At 40.2% G+C, this 16121-nt stretch overlaps 1 protein-coding gene across 1 annotated transcript in view; it reads left to right on the forward strand.

Annotated features, from left to right (window-relative positions):
• Nucleotides 1–16121, forward strand: part of SLC25A21 (solute carrier family 25 member 21) — a 223463-nt gene that overhangs the window by 170819 nt on the left and 36523 nt on the right. Inside the window, exons 5-7 of the mRNA XM_044918276.1 lie at nucleotides 5333–5399; nucleotides 11334–11393; nucleotides 14713–14820. Coding sequence (XP_044774211.1) covers nucleotides 5333–5399; nucleotides 11334–11393; nucleotides 14713–14820 — 235 coding nt within the window. The remainder of the gene's footprint in view (nucleotides 1–5332; nucleotides 5400–11333; nucleotides 11394–14712; nucleotides 14821–16121) is intronic.

Consider the following 16121-nt stretch of genomic DNA (forward strand, 5'->3'; position numbering starts at 1 on the left):
CTCTAGAACCCTCAGTTTGTTTTTCAGAGTCCAGTATTCTCTCTTTTTTTTTTTTTTTGACAAATTGTTGCAAATGGCAAGATTTCACTCCTTTTGATGGCTGCATAATATTCCATTGTATATATACACCACGTCTTCTTTATCCATTCATCTGTTGATGGACATCTTGGCTCTTTCCATAGTTTGGCTATTGTGGACCTTGCTGCTATAAACATCAGGGTGCACGTACCCCTTCGGATCCCTACATTTGTATCTTTGGGGTAAATACCCAGTAGTGCAATTGCTGGATCGTATGGTAGCTCTATTTTCAACTTTTTTAAGAACCTCCATACTGTTTCCCAGAGTGGCTACACCAGCTTGCATTCCCACCAACAGTGTAGGAGGGTTCCCCTTTCTCCGCATCCCCGCCAACATCTGTCGTTTCCTGACTTGTTAATTTTAGCCATTCTAACTGGTGTGAGGTGATATCTCACTGAGGTTTTGATTTGGATTTCCCTGATGCCGAGCGATGTTGAGCACTTTTTCATGGGTCTGTTGGCCATTTGGATGTCTTCTTTGGAAAAATGTCTGTTCATGTCTTCTGCCCACTTCTTGATTGGATCATTTGTTCTTTGGGTGTTGAGTTTAAGAAGTTCTTTATACATACATTTATTCTTTTTTTTTTTTTTTAAAAGATTTTATTTATTTATTTAACAGAGAGAGACATAGCGAGAGCAGGAACACAAGCAGGGGGAGTGGGAGAGGGAGAAGCAGGCTTCCCGCGGAGCGGGAAGCCCGATGTGGGACTCGATCCCAGGACCCTGGGATCATGACCTGAGCCGAAGGCAGACGCTTAATGACTGAGCCACCCAGGCGCCCTACATACATTTATTCTTAACAGAGTGGCTAGTACATAGTAAGCTTTTGACAAATTTTGACTATTTTACTTATATCAATATCAACAAAAGTCCATAAACATCCAAGTTAACATTTTCCTACATAGGATAATTAAAACCAAATTCACAACTTTTAGAAATAACAATTTTGAGAAACAAACTGAGGACTGACATATAGTTCATACCACCTTGTTATGGGAGGTCTTGCATTGGTTTTCATGCCTCTTCCAAAGAGTTCTCCAGTTGGCTTGATATTGGTCAAAACTTAAAGCCAGAGTGGTGGCTTTACTGTCTTTTCAGGGATAAGAACTGCTATTAATGCTACATACACATTAGAATTAGTTTCCATTCATCTAGGGAGTAGACTGGATGTGTCAGTCTGCTTCTTGAGAAGTAAGCAGGATAAAGCATGTTGATATGGGTGTCACAAATCTCTCAACTTCCCTAGTTTCTGTCCTCTTCAGCCACATGCTCTGTATTTCAAGCCAAAACTACATGAAGGCAGAAAAATTTGGCAGAGTGAACAGAGCATGTAGGTATAAGCATTAGTTCTTTAGCAGAAAAAAAAAAAAAAGTATCTCCTTCATAAAACATGACAATTCCTTTTTGTTTTTAAGAATCTGTATGTTGTACTTTACCTTAGGAAAGCTTCCAGTAATTATCTAATCAATCAAGAAAAGTAGCTCGTCAGCTTGTGCCCTTGCCCACCACATTCTCTTTCTCTAATTTTAGGTGTGACTCTTCTAATTGGCCCAAGGGCCAATCTTCACTGACAAAAAGGCTCTTCGTGGGAGAGGGTGTGGCACGGAGGTCCTGTGGCAGCCACTTTGACTGTAGGGGCCGTGAGGCTTACTTTCTGGATTCAGGACTTTGGGTTGTTAAGTAATAAACCCAACTCAGAATTATTTAGGTGTAAAAAAAAAGGAATTTATTCTAAGTGATACTGGGTATCTCAAAGAATGAAAAGCAAAGGGAAATGCCACTATTCAAGAAAGGTTGAGATATAACTAAGTGTAAAAAATTGCTGGCAGCAGGGTCATACACCCAGTATCAGAACTTCTCTTCTCCATTTTGCTTCTGTGTTTCCCTGAATGGTAGCTTCCTTCTTTTTTATCACTGCAGATTGACTTTCTCCAAATGACAGACTGTCCCTGATATGCTAGCTTTCTGTCTTAGAGCTTCAACCACACAGAGCGAGACTTGACTTTTTCCGTTCTAATTCCCAAATCCTGGAGAAAAACTCTGGTAGGTCTAGCTTGGATCAGATTGGGGCAAAGAGACAGAATACCATTTGGATCCATTTGGTGAGGTGCCCAGTCAACCAACTGCCTACAAGCAGTATCATATTGTACTAATGTGTTGGCTCCAGTATTTTAAAAAATTGGGTGGGGCAGTTCTCAACAGAAGAGGTGGTGGCCTGACTATTCTGTAGATGTCTACTATTGCAAGGATATATTGTGAAAACAGTGCAAGGAAGTAGATCTGGGTTCCCATTTTCAAACAAAGCCTGCCTATGGTCCTTGAGAATTTCCCATTAAAGCTGTTCATTCACTGTTAGAAAGTTCAGGATGGTGGGATGGCTGGAGGCAGTGGCAGGGATTTGGGGGCGGCGGGGGTGGGGGGGTGATTACACATGAAAGGAACCGAGCAGAGAGAAGGGAAGGAGGGCGCATCAAGGAAGCATCGCCAACTTGAAGCAGAGGGCTCTGGACCTCCCAGCTCTTTTCAGATTAAATCCTTATGGTTCTCCCAGCTGCCTCTCTTCCCTCCTGCCTTACACCTCTTTTTAATATTTTCTCCCATCATTTTTAAAATGAAGACCTTCTGTGTTACTCAGAAGATTTCTGTCCTTCTCCAGAGAAGCAATACTCTACTTTAGGCAGAAGTTTGAAGTTAAGGCAGATTTTGTCTCTTCAGGAAAGCACTTTCCCATATCCTCCTGTTATTTTTCTTAGAACCACGAAATCTGAGGGTTGGAGTAGACCGATCTTGAGGGCCATCAAGTTCATCCATTGCTGTATACATCCCATCTCTGGCATCCATGACAAGTGGCCATCCAGATTGCTTGACCACTTACCATGAAGGAGAATTCATCATTTTTCAGGACAGCCTATTCCATCTGTAGATAATTCTATTAGGAGTACTTCCTTATATTAAGCTCCTACTGGATCAATAATGTGTCTTCTCTCTTTTTTTTTTTTTTGAGGTTTTATTTATTTATTTGACAAAGAGAGAGAGATAGCGAGAGTGGGAACACAAGCAGGGGGAGTGGGAAAGGGAGAAGCAGGCTTCCCGCCAAGCAGGAAGCCCGATGCGGGGCTCGATCCCAGGACCCTGGGATCATGACCTGAGCCGAAGGCAGACGCTTAATCATCTGAGCCACCCAGGCACCCCAATAATGTGTCTTTTCTTGTTCCTTCCATCTGTTGGTCCTAGTTCTACCACCTGAAAACAAATGGAAAAGTCGAAGCTCTTTCCTACATGCTCACCTTTCAAGAGATCAGTCATGTTCATCATGTTTCTCCCTATGACTGTTCTCCAGGCTGAGTGACTGTTCTTCCTGTAACTGCTCTCTGTTGTATGGGATTTCAAGTACCTCTATTATTAACAGGGACACTCTGTTCTAGAAGCTTTAGTTATTTAAATGTTCTTCTTAACTTTTTCCCCAAAAACCAGACATAATCTTCCAGATATGGAAAAATCAGCACAGAAAGAACAGAACTAATAAATCTTTCATTATAAATATAGAACTTCTATTCAGATAATCACATTTATTTTCTGGGAAGACCGAGCCTATGCTTAGTCACTCTTATGCTGAAAATTATGTAATGGTTAATTTATAATGAAATGTAAATGATAAAAAGTGGTGGTATTTGAATTTTATAAGTGAATTTCAGGCATTAGTAGTTGAAATTGGAATGGAAAGGAGGTGGAAGCATGAATTCCCATAATTCTTCAAATCATATGTCTGCTAGCACTATCCATTAAGTCAAAAGTACTGGGTAGAGTAAGCCCGTATCGGGATCATTTGATTCCTTTCTTCCCCTTTGCGAAATCAACATGCTTAACAAACGTTTGTGTCCTGGTTACATACCCACACACAGAGAAGACTCTGGGGTAAACACACTAATGCACACTTAGCCCTCAAGGAGCCAACAATTTAGAAGCTATAAAACAAACCCTTTGCTTGCCTAACTGAAGTGTGCTTTGTAAGCCAGTCAATCAGGGAAGAGAAAGAGATCACCACGTTGGATTGGGTGGCACAGACGATTAGTATATATAAATTCTTAACTAGTTCTAGAAGCAGAACCCAATTTAAGGAAGTTGGAGTGAAGCTTGAGAGGTCAGTCGGAGAAGCCCCAGTTCTATGTTAAATGGACATCCTAAAATACAAACACATTGAGTCCTGGTTTTTTCTGTAGTCACTTATGGGTTCATCTGGAACAGGGTGGACAAATTTAAAATTTTGAATCTTAAAATCTAATATGAAATAAGTGGTGACATTTTATGAACCGTATCATAAGCATATGGCACTCATTCTCGGTTTTGTTTTTTGTTTTTATTTTTGTTTCTAAAAACATTTGAGTATGTGACAAGTCCCTCAACATTGGCATTCACAGTCATCCCAGGCCCTGTAAGACTGCGTATCAGCAAGGAAGTTTGACATTTCTTCTGCCAGCAACGTATGTCCCTGACCTCCTATCTCCATCAAGGAAGTTAGTAAGATCATTACTAACTCAGGACAGGGCTGGGAGCTCAGTTTCCATAGCTCTATGACTAGTTAGTAGAGCTGAAAGTAAGGATTTGTGCCCCTTGTTAGCACAGAAAGTTCCAGTCTGTGGGCTCAGGTATAACCCGAACCTCATTTGGTTACAAGGGAGGAAGTGCAAAACTGGACAGCTTCGGGGCACCTGGGTGGCTCAGTCGTTAAGTGTCTGCCTTCGGCTCAGGTCATGATCCCAGGGTCCTGGGATCCGAGCCCCACATAGGGCTCCCTGCTCTACGGAAAGCCTGCTTCTCCCTCTTCCCATCCCCCCTGCTTGTGTTCCCTCTCTCACTGTCTCTCTCTCTCTGTCAAATAAATAAATAAAACCTTTAAAAAAAAAAAAAAAAACTGGGGACAGCTTGAAGCTACCTACCATACAACTGAGAAAATAAATGCAAGATCCCTTAGAGTGAGGAAGGTCAAGTTCATCCTTTAGGTACAACTCATTGTTGTGGTTAGCAATGTACCCAGGGGATTCCAGTCTTGGTGCCATTCTTCTGAATTTCATAGTGTTAATAATTGTAGAATTCATAATCTCTGCACATTAGAATTAAAACAAAGGAAGACTTCATGATTGGTGTGCTACATTGAATAATAGGGATACTTTAAGATTAGTTGCTTTATCTATAAACAAAAGCAGAATTACCTGTTTCCTGATTCCTTTACATAAAGTCTTTTATTTCTCCAATAGATTGTTTGGTTTTTACAAGGGGATTCTGCCACCAATCTTGGCTGAAACACCAAAAAGAGCAGTGAAGGTAAGCATTGTATACCTTTCCACCAAGTGAAAATAGACTGCAGTAACAACTTCACCCCTAAAACATCCCACAACAAACTATGGGACGTTAATGTGAATTAAAGATAAGAGAGTGAAAAATTTAATGTGGAAATTATAGCATAACTTTTATTATAATTAGGCCAGGTCACTCTCTCAAATATTGATTTATGGATTTTTTTTTTCAGGTAAAGGCACTCCCTTCTGATGAGGAGATTATACAAAAAGTACAGTAGTGAATGAAATTCATGTAATTGAACCACAGCAGCCACAAAATAACTGGACCTTTTTCTCAAAGCAATTCATCAATTTTCCTTGGTAGCAATAATTATTAAAGAGAGAGGGAGAGGAGACGAGGGAAGAGTGGTAGAAAAACCTTTTTCCCTAAATCAGTTCCATTTTATGAACAGAGCAAACTAATATATTTCTTTGTACATGATTCTCATATAACACATTTACTTGGAATGCTAACTTCATTTCTTTCCCTACCCCCTCCACCCTGGTCTCTGTTAAAATCCTCTACTCTGGTTTTTACAAAATTATTACTTCCGCTATGCTGATTTCCATTCTTTAACCACATAACTATGGGAGTTTATGTACTATTTGTTGGTTCGGTATCTGGATAGGAACACAGAGATCTGGCAGGACCTCCAGGGAAGAAAGAACTAAATCTGATCACTCTTTTCTATGTTCTCTCAAACAGAAGTCCTGATCACAGTGACTCTGGCTGTCAGTGCCCCCTCCCCCACACCACTGACTTCACCAAATACGGCTTTGTCTTTCCATAAGAAGGATAACATACACTTAGACCAAAAGACCTCCTTTCCAACTAATGACATAAAGCTTTTTTCAGATACATTACTCAATTTGTATTCCCAATATTCCTGAGAAGTAAGATGGGACAATTTCTATACTTTTGCTCAGTAAGTTAAGAGGTAGACTAAGTTAAATTTTATGATAAAATAACCGACATGCACAGACACCATACTTCTACATTATGTCAAAATAGTAATTTAATAGGATTTGATTCAGGTCTAGAATTCAGAAAACAAAGCTGTAAAACATACTTTCTCTATAAATTCATCCCCTTTGTTGCCATAGTTTCTGTGATTTTATATTATTACTTCAATACAAATTTCATTATAAGGATCTGAATCGCAGTAGAGAATCTGGAAAAAGTTCACCAAAGTACACAAGAGGGCTGAATTGAATTATGAAATGGCCTCACTTGATAAAAGATTGCCCAAGTAAACAAACAGAGCAGAGTTCCTTTTCAAAAGGAAAGTCACTTTGTCTCCATGGAATAATATATTCATTTGTTCAGTGTTTTACATGGATAAATAGAGTAAGTTATAATTAAAGTTTTTCCTGGAATATTTTTCCTTAATACTATACATTGGAGAAAATTTCATTTAAATTTGAAGAGGATTAAAGTTTATCAGTGTTGAGCAGTCTTTTATGTAAGGAAAAAAAAAAGTTGAGCTTTACAAAACTGAGTTAGTCTCTACTGAAGAAAAAAGCAATGCTCGCTGCCAGAGCAATGGTTAACAGATGAACTTTTGGGCAACTGGATATGGTGTATGTGTCCCAGACATCTTGTTTCAAGTTGATTTTACCTTAAAATTATTGAGACATATGGTAAGTGCATTGGCTTTTTAAGTATAACTTGGAGTTAAGTGTATCTTTGCCAGATGGATAGCACTAGTTTTTCAATACAATTTATGAAAATATTCATAGAAAATTTTATAGATATTTATCTTAGAATTTGTGAGGAAAGCAATCATCTGATTGTAACGATTTCATACATCATAAAGTGCTTCATTGTATGGCATCAAAGTTTACTTCAGAAAAAATATTCAGAGACCATATGTAAGTATATGTATAAATATACCCACACATACATACATATACATGAATATATGTGAATATACGTGTGTGTGTGTGTGTATTCCTTGGTACTGACACTTCAATCACAATCATTATTATAATCAGAAACAGACAATGTGAAGTTTTTCTGCACTGTATTCTTTGAAATGGGATTCATCATTAAAATAAGATTCATCGATGCTAAATAAATGAAACTTACCCCTTCACAGATTAAGACAGAATTAGTATTGCAGTTAGCAAAAGGAAATAAAGACCTCAGAAAGAGACCAACTGGCCCTTCAGACATGGGAGGCACCACGTTCAAGTTTCCCGGGTCTGGTCTTGAGATTCACAGGTCCAAAAACAGCATTTTTCCATGGACAGACTCTCCAGGACTGCCTGATGCTAACCAGACCCACGAGAGAGTAGGAATTGTGAAGGCTATTCACCACCCCTCCTACACCTGTCATTGTGTCTACACACACTAGATGCTCAATCAATGTTAGATGCACAAATGAAACATAGAGAAAGAAACAGAAAGAAAGTGTATTGATTTATCACAGGAGACATTCCTATCCTAGTCTCCAAAATTCCCACATCTACTATTCAGTTTTTGGAAGACCAAGACTTCCATTTCCAGCCAAGATAGAGTAACAGAGACCAGATTTACTCTCCTGCCTGAAACGGCAACAAAAATGAACAAAATATATGAAACCACAGTTTTCAGGACACTGGACATCAGACAAGGAAGGGCAGGGACAGGGAACAAATGAGAAGAGCTCTATGGTTTGCCCCCAACTTACTGCCTTGAGAGGTTTTTCCAGACCCCGGGCACGCAGGGGAAATGTAAGCAGAGCCCAGTGTACTACTCCCTGGGTTGAGACGGAGCTGACAGGCTGGAGAGGGCAAGGCAGCTAGAGTTCACAGGACAGAGGTACTGGATAAGAGTGTCTGAATCATTTCATCCTAGGCATTCGCCATAATCTTCCAGCAACACTGCTGATTGATGAGTACCAGTCAGCTAATAGTAGCTTGGTTTTCTCACAATTTTAGAGATGGAATAGGAAAAGCCTAGAACTGCCCCGACACATAGACTTGGAATTCCCTGTGAGAATTGCTACAATGACAGGCCAAGTGCCTGTCCCCAGACTTCTCCCCTGAGATCCCAGTTTGGTCCTTAATCCCTTGTAACTACAGAAAGTCAGAAATAAAGAAGAACAAAAATCAAAACCGCATCCTCACACTGGAAGAGAACAAGGTAGTGAGGCCTTTTGTGAGGTCCATCCATCCCAGAACTTCCCTGAACCCAGTATTCAGTGTTTCCAAATGTAGGTCATGACCTATGAGTCATAAAATCAATTAAGTGGGTCACTAGATGTAATGGGTCATGACCAGAACGTTTTTTACGAAACAGAATAGAAACATAGTGCATTACACATAGGGAGGGGGAAACACAGTTTTACAGCAATGTTTTCTTTCAGTTATAAATAAATACAAGGGTACACTGCCTTCGTGCATGTGTGCACGCGTGCGTGCGTGCGCGAACACTGCCTTTGTGCATGTGTGCATGCGTGCGTGCGCACGCGTGCGTGTGTGAGTGTTATGTGAATACTTTTTACATAGATTGTGCTCCAAAAGGTTTGAAACCTTCTGCCTTGAGGGACTCCGGGCTTCCAAGGTCAGGGAAGGCAAGAAGACCTCAGCAGCAAGAAAACTCTGGGGCAGAGAATCCCAAACTGTTAACAGTCACGGCTCAGCAGTGAGCAAGTATATGTCATGTTTAAGAGCATACACAGGCTTTGCAGTCAGTCCTTCTACTCACTAACCGCAGGATGTGGATCTACAGAATGAGAACCATGATCGTACTATAACCTGTTTTCTGATGGGCTTGTATGGATTCAGCACAGTAGCACCTGCCAAGGCCTTCGCATGTTACCTGGACCACAGCAAGCTATCGTGAGGGATACAAGTAACTGTGGTTCCTCCATTAGCCCAAAGTGAAGAAAGAGAATGAAAACTAAGATTTTCTGAAAGTCCTATCTGTGTCAGGCATGTCAGAAAATCTTACTTAAATTCTGTTATTTAAGGAATATTTTAGAAGGTAAGTTTTGTGTTCTGGGGGGGCTGGAAAGGTCAGGTGACTTGCCCAGGCTTTCACAGCTAAGTAGCATAGCCAGGATTCAGTCCCAGGACTGCTCCCATCAAAACCCTAGCAAGGTGATCGTCAAAGAATAGTGATGATAGTGACCATAAAAATGAAGAAAAAAACTTATCTGTAAAGCCTAAGACAGTAACACTTTTCCTTCCATGGTTAATGGTTTCACCAAAACGGTGGCCACTGGTGCTTTTTTTTTTAACACCAGGAGAGTTTCGGAGTTGACACCATCCACTAGAATGTTAGATCAAGGAGGCAGGGGTTTCTCTTTATTCACTGCTGCAGGAGGCATCCAATAAATATTTGTTGAATGAGTAAATGAAGGAATCCCTGATCTAGAAAAGTCTACATCTGTAGTTGAGTTAAAGAAACATGGCACAAGGGCGCCTGGGTGGCTCAGATGGTTAAGCGTCTGCCTTCAGCTCAGGTCATGATCTCAGGGTCCTGGGATCGAGTCCCGCATCGGGCTCCCTGCTCCTTGGGAGCCTGCTTCTCGCTCTGCCTCTCTCTCTCTCATGAATAAATAAATAAAATCTTTAAAAAAAAAAAAAAAGAAACATGGCACAAAAGTTATTCCTGGGTCTTTAAAAGAATCAAAATCTCTGCCCAACAACTCATAGAGCCATGTCTACATAGAACTACCTCTTTCTAACAACAGAGTATTATTTGACCCCCAAATCTGCTTTTTTTTTCTTCCCCCCTCTTATTGAGTTACAAAGTAATAGAGTAGAAGGCATTCGAGACCATCAAGTACCCATGCCTTTTCTGGGGCCTTAAAAATCAGGCCCTAGCAGGACCTAAGATTGTGCCTTACCAATGACATTGGCAGCTTCTACTAACAGAACGCCCAGGAGCAAAACATCATGATCAAGGAGAATTGTTTCCCAAATTACAGAGTACAGAAAGAGAGGAGAGAAATGTATTTGGGGCACATTACATGAAGTCTGATGACATTTGCCTCCATAGAAATTTATTTGCAGAGAAAATTATATGAAATGTTACCTCATGAAAGGAACCTACAAAATCTTCATCAGATGTTAAAGGAAGGAAAAAGCAGCTCTCTTTCTTCGTGAAAGGAGAAAGGTTGAAGACAGTCTTGCTTTAAGTCAGGACGGACTACATGACCTCATTGGGTCCTTCTCTGTTTTACCATGGCACCTTCATCATCAGTGAGGGTTTAGAAACTCCATGAAACAATGGAGATACACAAGAGGATATGCGCAAGTTAAAGATGAGAAGGGGGGGCGCCTGGGTGGCTCAGTTGGTTAAGCGACTGCCTTCGGCTCAGGTCATGGTCCTGGAGTCCCGGGATCGAGTCCCGCATCGGGCTCCCTGCTCGGCGGGGAGCCTGCTTCTCCCTCTGACCCTTCCCCCTCTCATGTGCTCTCTGTCTCTCTCATTCTCTCTGTCTCAAATAAATAAATAAAATCTTTAAAAAAAAAAAAAAAAAAAAAAAAGATGAGAAGGGGGTGTCTTTTACAAGTGGGTTAGAAAACTGGCATTCACTGGGAAAGCAGTTCACAGAGAAAACATAGGAGACCAGAGATTTGGGGTCTCTCTGCCTATAATTTTGAATCACTGCCATAAAAAAGAAGTCTATTGATGTCTGGGGAAACTGAAAATGGTCATGGTAAATGGAAGCTGTATGGTTCATTTACTGCTATAAAGGATTCCATCAGCTCTTCTGTAGGTTATTATAGTTGCATTTGAAAATGTGAATGTTCAAGTAAGGCCCACTAAGCAACTACCCGAGACCAGATTAAAAACTGTGTTTGTTGGTTTATCATTTTTCTAAAATGCTGGTTAATATCATGATTTACTAAAGAAATTTGAGTCAATTAAAGGGTTTGTTGCAAGACATTGTTATAAATCTCTGGGTTTGGTTTTGTTTCACAGTTTTTCACCTTTGAGCAGTACAAGAAATTGCTAGGATATGTGTCACTGTCGCCAGCTTTGGTAAGTGAGAGTATTTATTATACTTAAGTGTGTGAGTTATTTCATAAACTGAAATCTGGAAACAAAAACCCTTTTGATTCCCCAAGCCCAACTACTAAAATATGAATTCGAGTTATTCAATGTTCAGCTACTTGTTGAAAGCCATCTTCCTAATAACTCACAATTTGGCTATTTTATAGCTCCCGGTGATGAATTTATGATAACAGTGATATGTGTGGAAAGACCCATATGAGATATGGTCAAGAATATAAAATAAAGAGTACATTTGTCAAAGATTCTGTGAAAGCCAAAGCATGCATGTGTTTACATACTACGTACTGCGCATATCTGTTTATGCAGAAGTCAGTATGCCTAAAACATTTCCTAACAGGTCACTTTTCCAGCTTTTGCTCCAGCTGTAGGAAATACAGGACTTCAGGTCACCCTGTAGGCAGATGCAGACTGAAGGACCTTTAGTGGTTGCAGAGAACAGCGATGCTACAATGACACATCTCAGCTGTTACATGGAAATCGCATGGTGATGTGAACATTGCTCAGTGCCTCTCCTCTCCTTCTTGGTGACTGCTGCTTTTCACAAGATAAATTAGAGTGGCCAGATGGCTTCTACAAGTATGTGTGCAGCAGGAGCCCGAGAGAGAGAAAGTGCACTGATTTCTCCCTCCAAATCTGAAAAACAAAACAAAGCAAAACAAATGATACATTGGCCCTCCAATTGACAGTGGGCCTCCCAGCCCCTAGAAATGTCCTCCGGTTTACCTGCTGCAATGGGCCTCAAAACTCAACCAGAGAGGCAGTGTTCTGAGCTTCAGCTCTTCCGTTACTTAACTTTTAAAGGTTTACTCCAGAATGTTTACTCTGCCCAATAGACTGTCCAAGAAGAAATATCTGTGATTTTTTAAACCGTACATGCCCCTTCTCTAGGAAGGATCCTGTTAAGAAACCTCTCGCCCAGACTCCTGCCTAAACAAGGTGACTGCAAAATAGCTTTGTATGGTAGAAGTGGCAGCATGAGTCCTAATATTAGCTCAGATTATTTTTTTAATGCCTCGCTGTCTTCTCTTAATGTCATTCTCAACTTTGAAAACATCTTGGTTAAGAGAGGATTAAAAACTTCCTAGCAAAAGACAATAAAATATGGTCTCCAGAGGGCCAGCTGGCTGTTCCTGTGTCGAGCATTGGTACCATGTGAGAGGCTGCAGGCTTTTGGGCTCGTGAGAATTAAAACAGAAAAGCATTTGGCCACTCCAGCTACTCTAACTGAATGCATGCAAACTGTAGACAGTTGTTCTCTTTCCTTGAATTCATTTATTCCAGTTTCTTTTTGATACAGCTAGACACTTAAACAGCCCTTAAATGTCCCCTGGTTCTCGCACATGAAAAGCCTAGGAGGCTGGGAACCCCACTGTTACCACTGGTCTCTGGAATCATCTAAGTAACGTGATCTGCTGATAGCTGATCAATTCTTTTGACAAGGGACTGCTGAACACTAGTTCTGACAGCAAATGTAGCTGAGTTTTATAGAAGAACAAAAAAGTGAATTATTTGGAAGATTGCATACAGTAAGTAATAAAAACCTGAACATCTGGATTTTAGCTTTCCCGGTCAGAAGAGTTTGGGACATGTGTGTGTGTGTGTGTGTGTACACATGCGTGCACACACACGTTTTGGCTTCCATGATGGAAGTCTGAGACAAATGAATGAAATATTTGGTCTGTTACCCTATGCAAATGTGTTTAAAATCGTAATGAAGGGGGGCGTGAAAGGAAAACATGATGAATTATTCCCTCTCCTTGAATCCGTATACGATCCCATTCTTCCTCTGCATTTTTATGTGCAACAGGACCAATGGTTTTTGTAAAGCACTTTACAAAGGCCTTCACACATTGTTTTGATCCTCATATGAGGTAGGGAGATTAGATGTCATTGTTCCATTTTACAGATGAGGAAACTATGGCTTATAAAAGGCTGAGTGATTTAGACACAGAGTTGCAGCTCGCACATGCTGTGAATTATGCAAAGTTGCCCTTTCCCCTGGGGGATGCCTCTCCAGGGCTCCAGCTTGGCAAGTGCGGTGCAGGCGGGATCTCAGCCTACACACACACACACACACACACACACACACACCTTTTTCTGTGCACAAACTAATGCATATGGCAGCCCTGGTCACACAGCCAAGAAGTGGCAGAACCAGGACCTGAATCCAGACTTCCCTCTAGATCCTCCCTTGTTCTACCTTGCCTTTTCTTCCAAGGTTAGGGAATATTCCTTTCTCTTTTCTCTTTTAGTCTACTTTGAAGAAATTAGAGACTCCTAGTAAGAGTTATCTGCTCTTTATTCTTCATTGGCTTTTTTCTTCTTTTGGCTGTATATAGCATTCCCTCTTCTCCTGGAATTACAGCTTTAGCACTAAAGAACTACTTTTTTCCAACATCTGTTTTGGAAATTTGAGGCTTTGTTTCATTTTGTTTTTCTGGTGTGTGTGTGTGTGTGTGTGTGTGTGTCTTAATTGTTGTGGTTATTTTTGATACAGGTTTTCTGGAAAACCCTTAAACATTCTACTTTGAGGAAAAGTCGAGAAAGTTGTAGTTCCTTATTGCAGAAGCTCTTAACTGAGAGCAAATCAGAACCTGACATCATCTTTTGAGAGATGTTCTATATTTTAGCTGAGCCCTTCAGAACAACCTCGCCATTTCTGATCTCAACTTTTATTCCTCATTTTCTACGTCTAGAAGAATAGGGCAGTTATCAGGGGTTTTTTTAAATAGGGAAAGGATGAATAAAAATTTTTTTTTTTGTTTGTCAATTGTCTAGAATAGTGACTCTAACATCAGGGCTATACATTTGAGTGTTTTTAGCTGCACTGTTTTGTTATCTGAAATTTGGCTTTTTATAAACATTTTATTTTTGGTTCTTCTTGAATTTTTTGAGATGCTCAATAATGATTTAAGTAGATGTTTTAAAAACGAGCCTTGCCTTTTATAAGTCAGACTCTTTTAATTGTTACATGTGCAGATGTTTTAATATCCATCCTAAATCACTAAGACAACCTTTCTTTTCATTAAAGGAAAAAGTCATTGTTGATGGGGCTTTGACATTTTATTTTGAATTGTTAGGATGTGGTTTGTGGCTTCTGCAATTTCTTCTTCATGAATTGTCAGCATCTAATCAAGAACTAAAGCTGTTTAGTAATGGTATATGGTACATTTATATATGTTTCTCCATTCTCCACATAACATTCAGCTGCAGAGTGTAATGAGTAGGATGTTTAACTCAGTATACATAACTTGTTTTAAATTATTGATTGATTGAACTTTTCTAGACGTTTGCCATTGCTGGATTAGGATCTGGACTAACAGAAGCTATCGTGGTTAACCCTTTTGAGGTAGTAAAAGTTGGCTTGCAAGCGAATCGGAACAAATTTACAGAGGTAATCATTTAATGTTTTCCTATTGTGAGGGAATGTAAAAGAATTGTTTTCAATATGTATATGCTATATATATATAATTATGAACCCGGCTCTTAGTCATTTGTTAAAACCATAGCAAATTGTTGTTAAGGAAGTAGCATAGGAAAAAGTCAAGTTTCTTCCACAAGGGAAGCGTGAACAAAAATGTTCTGAAGTCTGATGGGCAAACACATGTTTACAAGTTTTTATTTTAGATTTGGAATGTAATCTATAAGGACTTATTTGGAAATGTTTCCCCTACTTTTGGCAAGACTCTATTTCACATTATGCTAGAAGAAACTGAAGAAAAACCACAGAGGTGATAATATTGTGCTTTAAAAAAAAATATATGAAGTCGTTTTTTAAAATTGCCTTACTCCTTTCTCCACTCCACCCACCACCCTCCCCCAAAGATTCTGATAATCTGTCAAGCTTGTCTTTTGGTTTAATCTGAATGAAGCAAGTTGCTAAACCTGTGTAGACGTCACCACTTGGACAATGATGGGTCCTGACATTTAGTCACTGGTACATGATGTTCCATGAAGACAGCTGCCTTCACTTCCTCCCAGTTGCCTAATAATTCCCTTTAAACCACCAAGTCCAACTGTTCTTCTTTTATTCTTTTGGGTGCCAAACACCAGGTAAGGGAGAAAATAAGGAGATTGGCGTGCTAGGTCCTTCCTCCCTCAGCATTTTAATTCCACAACTGGGTGCATGTGGTATAAATTGCTTTGGAGTATCTGCTGACCTGAAGTTCTCTGTAGAATAGTTCCCCTGCCTACTAGTTAGGCAGCTGCTAATGGGTGGAGACCCCCCTCGCTCCCACCCCACTTCCTGCCTGCTGATACTGCTTGAGAGCTCCCTGGCAGCTTCTTGAGCAGGGGTGTGGGAAAGGAGAAGGGGGCCTAACTCACCTGTAGCTGCCAAGACCCAAGGAGGACAGGGTTGGGCTGCTTCAGCAGATGGTAGCCACTCAGATGAAGTCCATCCTAATTAAGGGAGAATTTTTTTTTTTTAAGTTTCAAAAGGTTGCCTTAATTGCTGTGATATTCGGCACTTCAGTAAAAATTGAAAGGCCTTGCATTGCCCTAGTCTCTGTTTTGTTTTCTATTTCCTTGAATGAAGGAAAAAGGTGGTGAGGAATAGGAAGAAAAGAGAAGAAACACTTTTCGAATGTCCTATTGAAATGGAGCAGCCCCCAGTGAAATCTGTTCAAGGAAATTTTGATTTATTAGACTGGGAGAGTTACCAACTAGAAGAAAATTGTGGAGCTCCTCCTCCTC

This window comes from Neomonachus schauinslandi, chromosome 9, assembly GCF_002201575.2.
Source record: "Neomonachus schauinslandi chromosome 9, ASM220157v2, whole genome shotgun sequence".
NCBI lineage: Eukaryota > Metazoa > Chordata > Mammalia > Carnivora > Phocidae > Neomonachus > Neomonachus schauinslandi.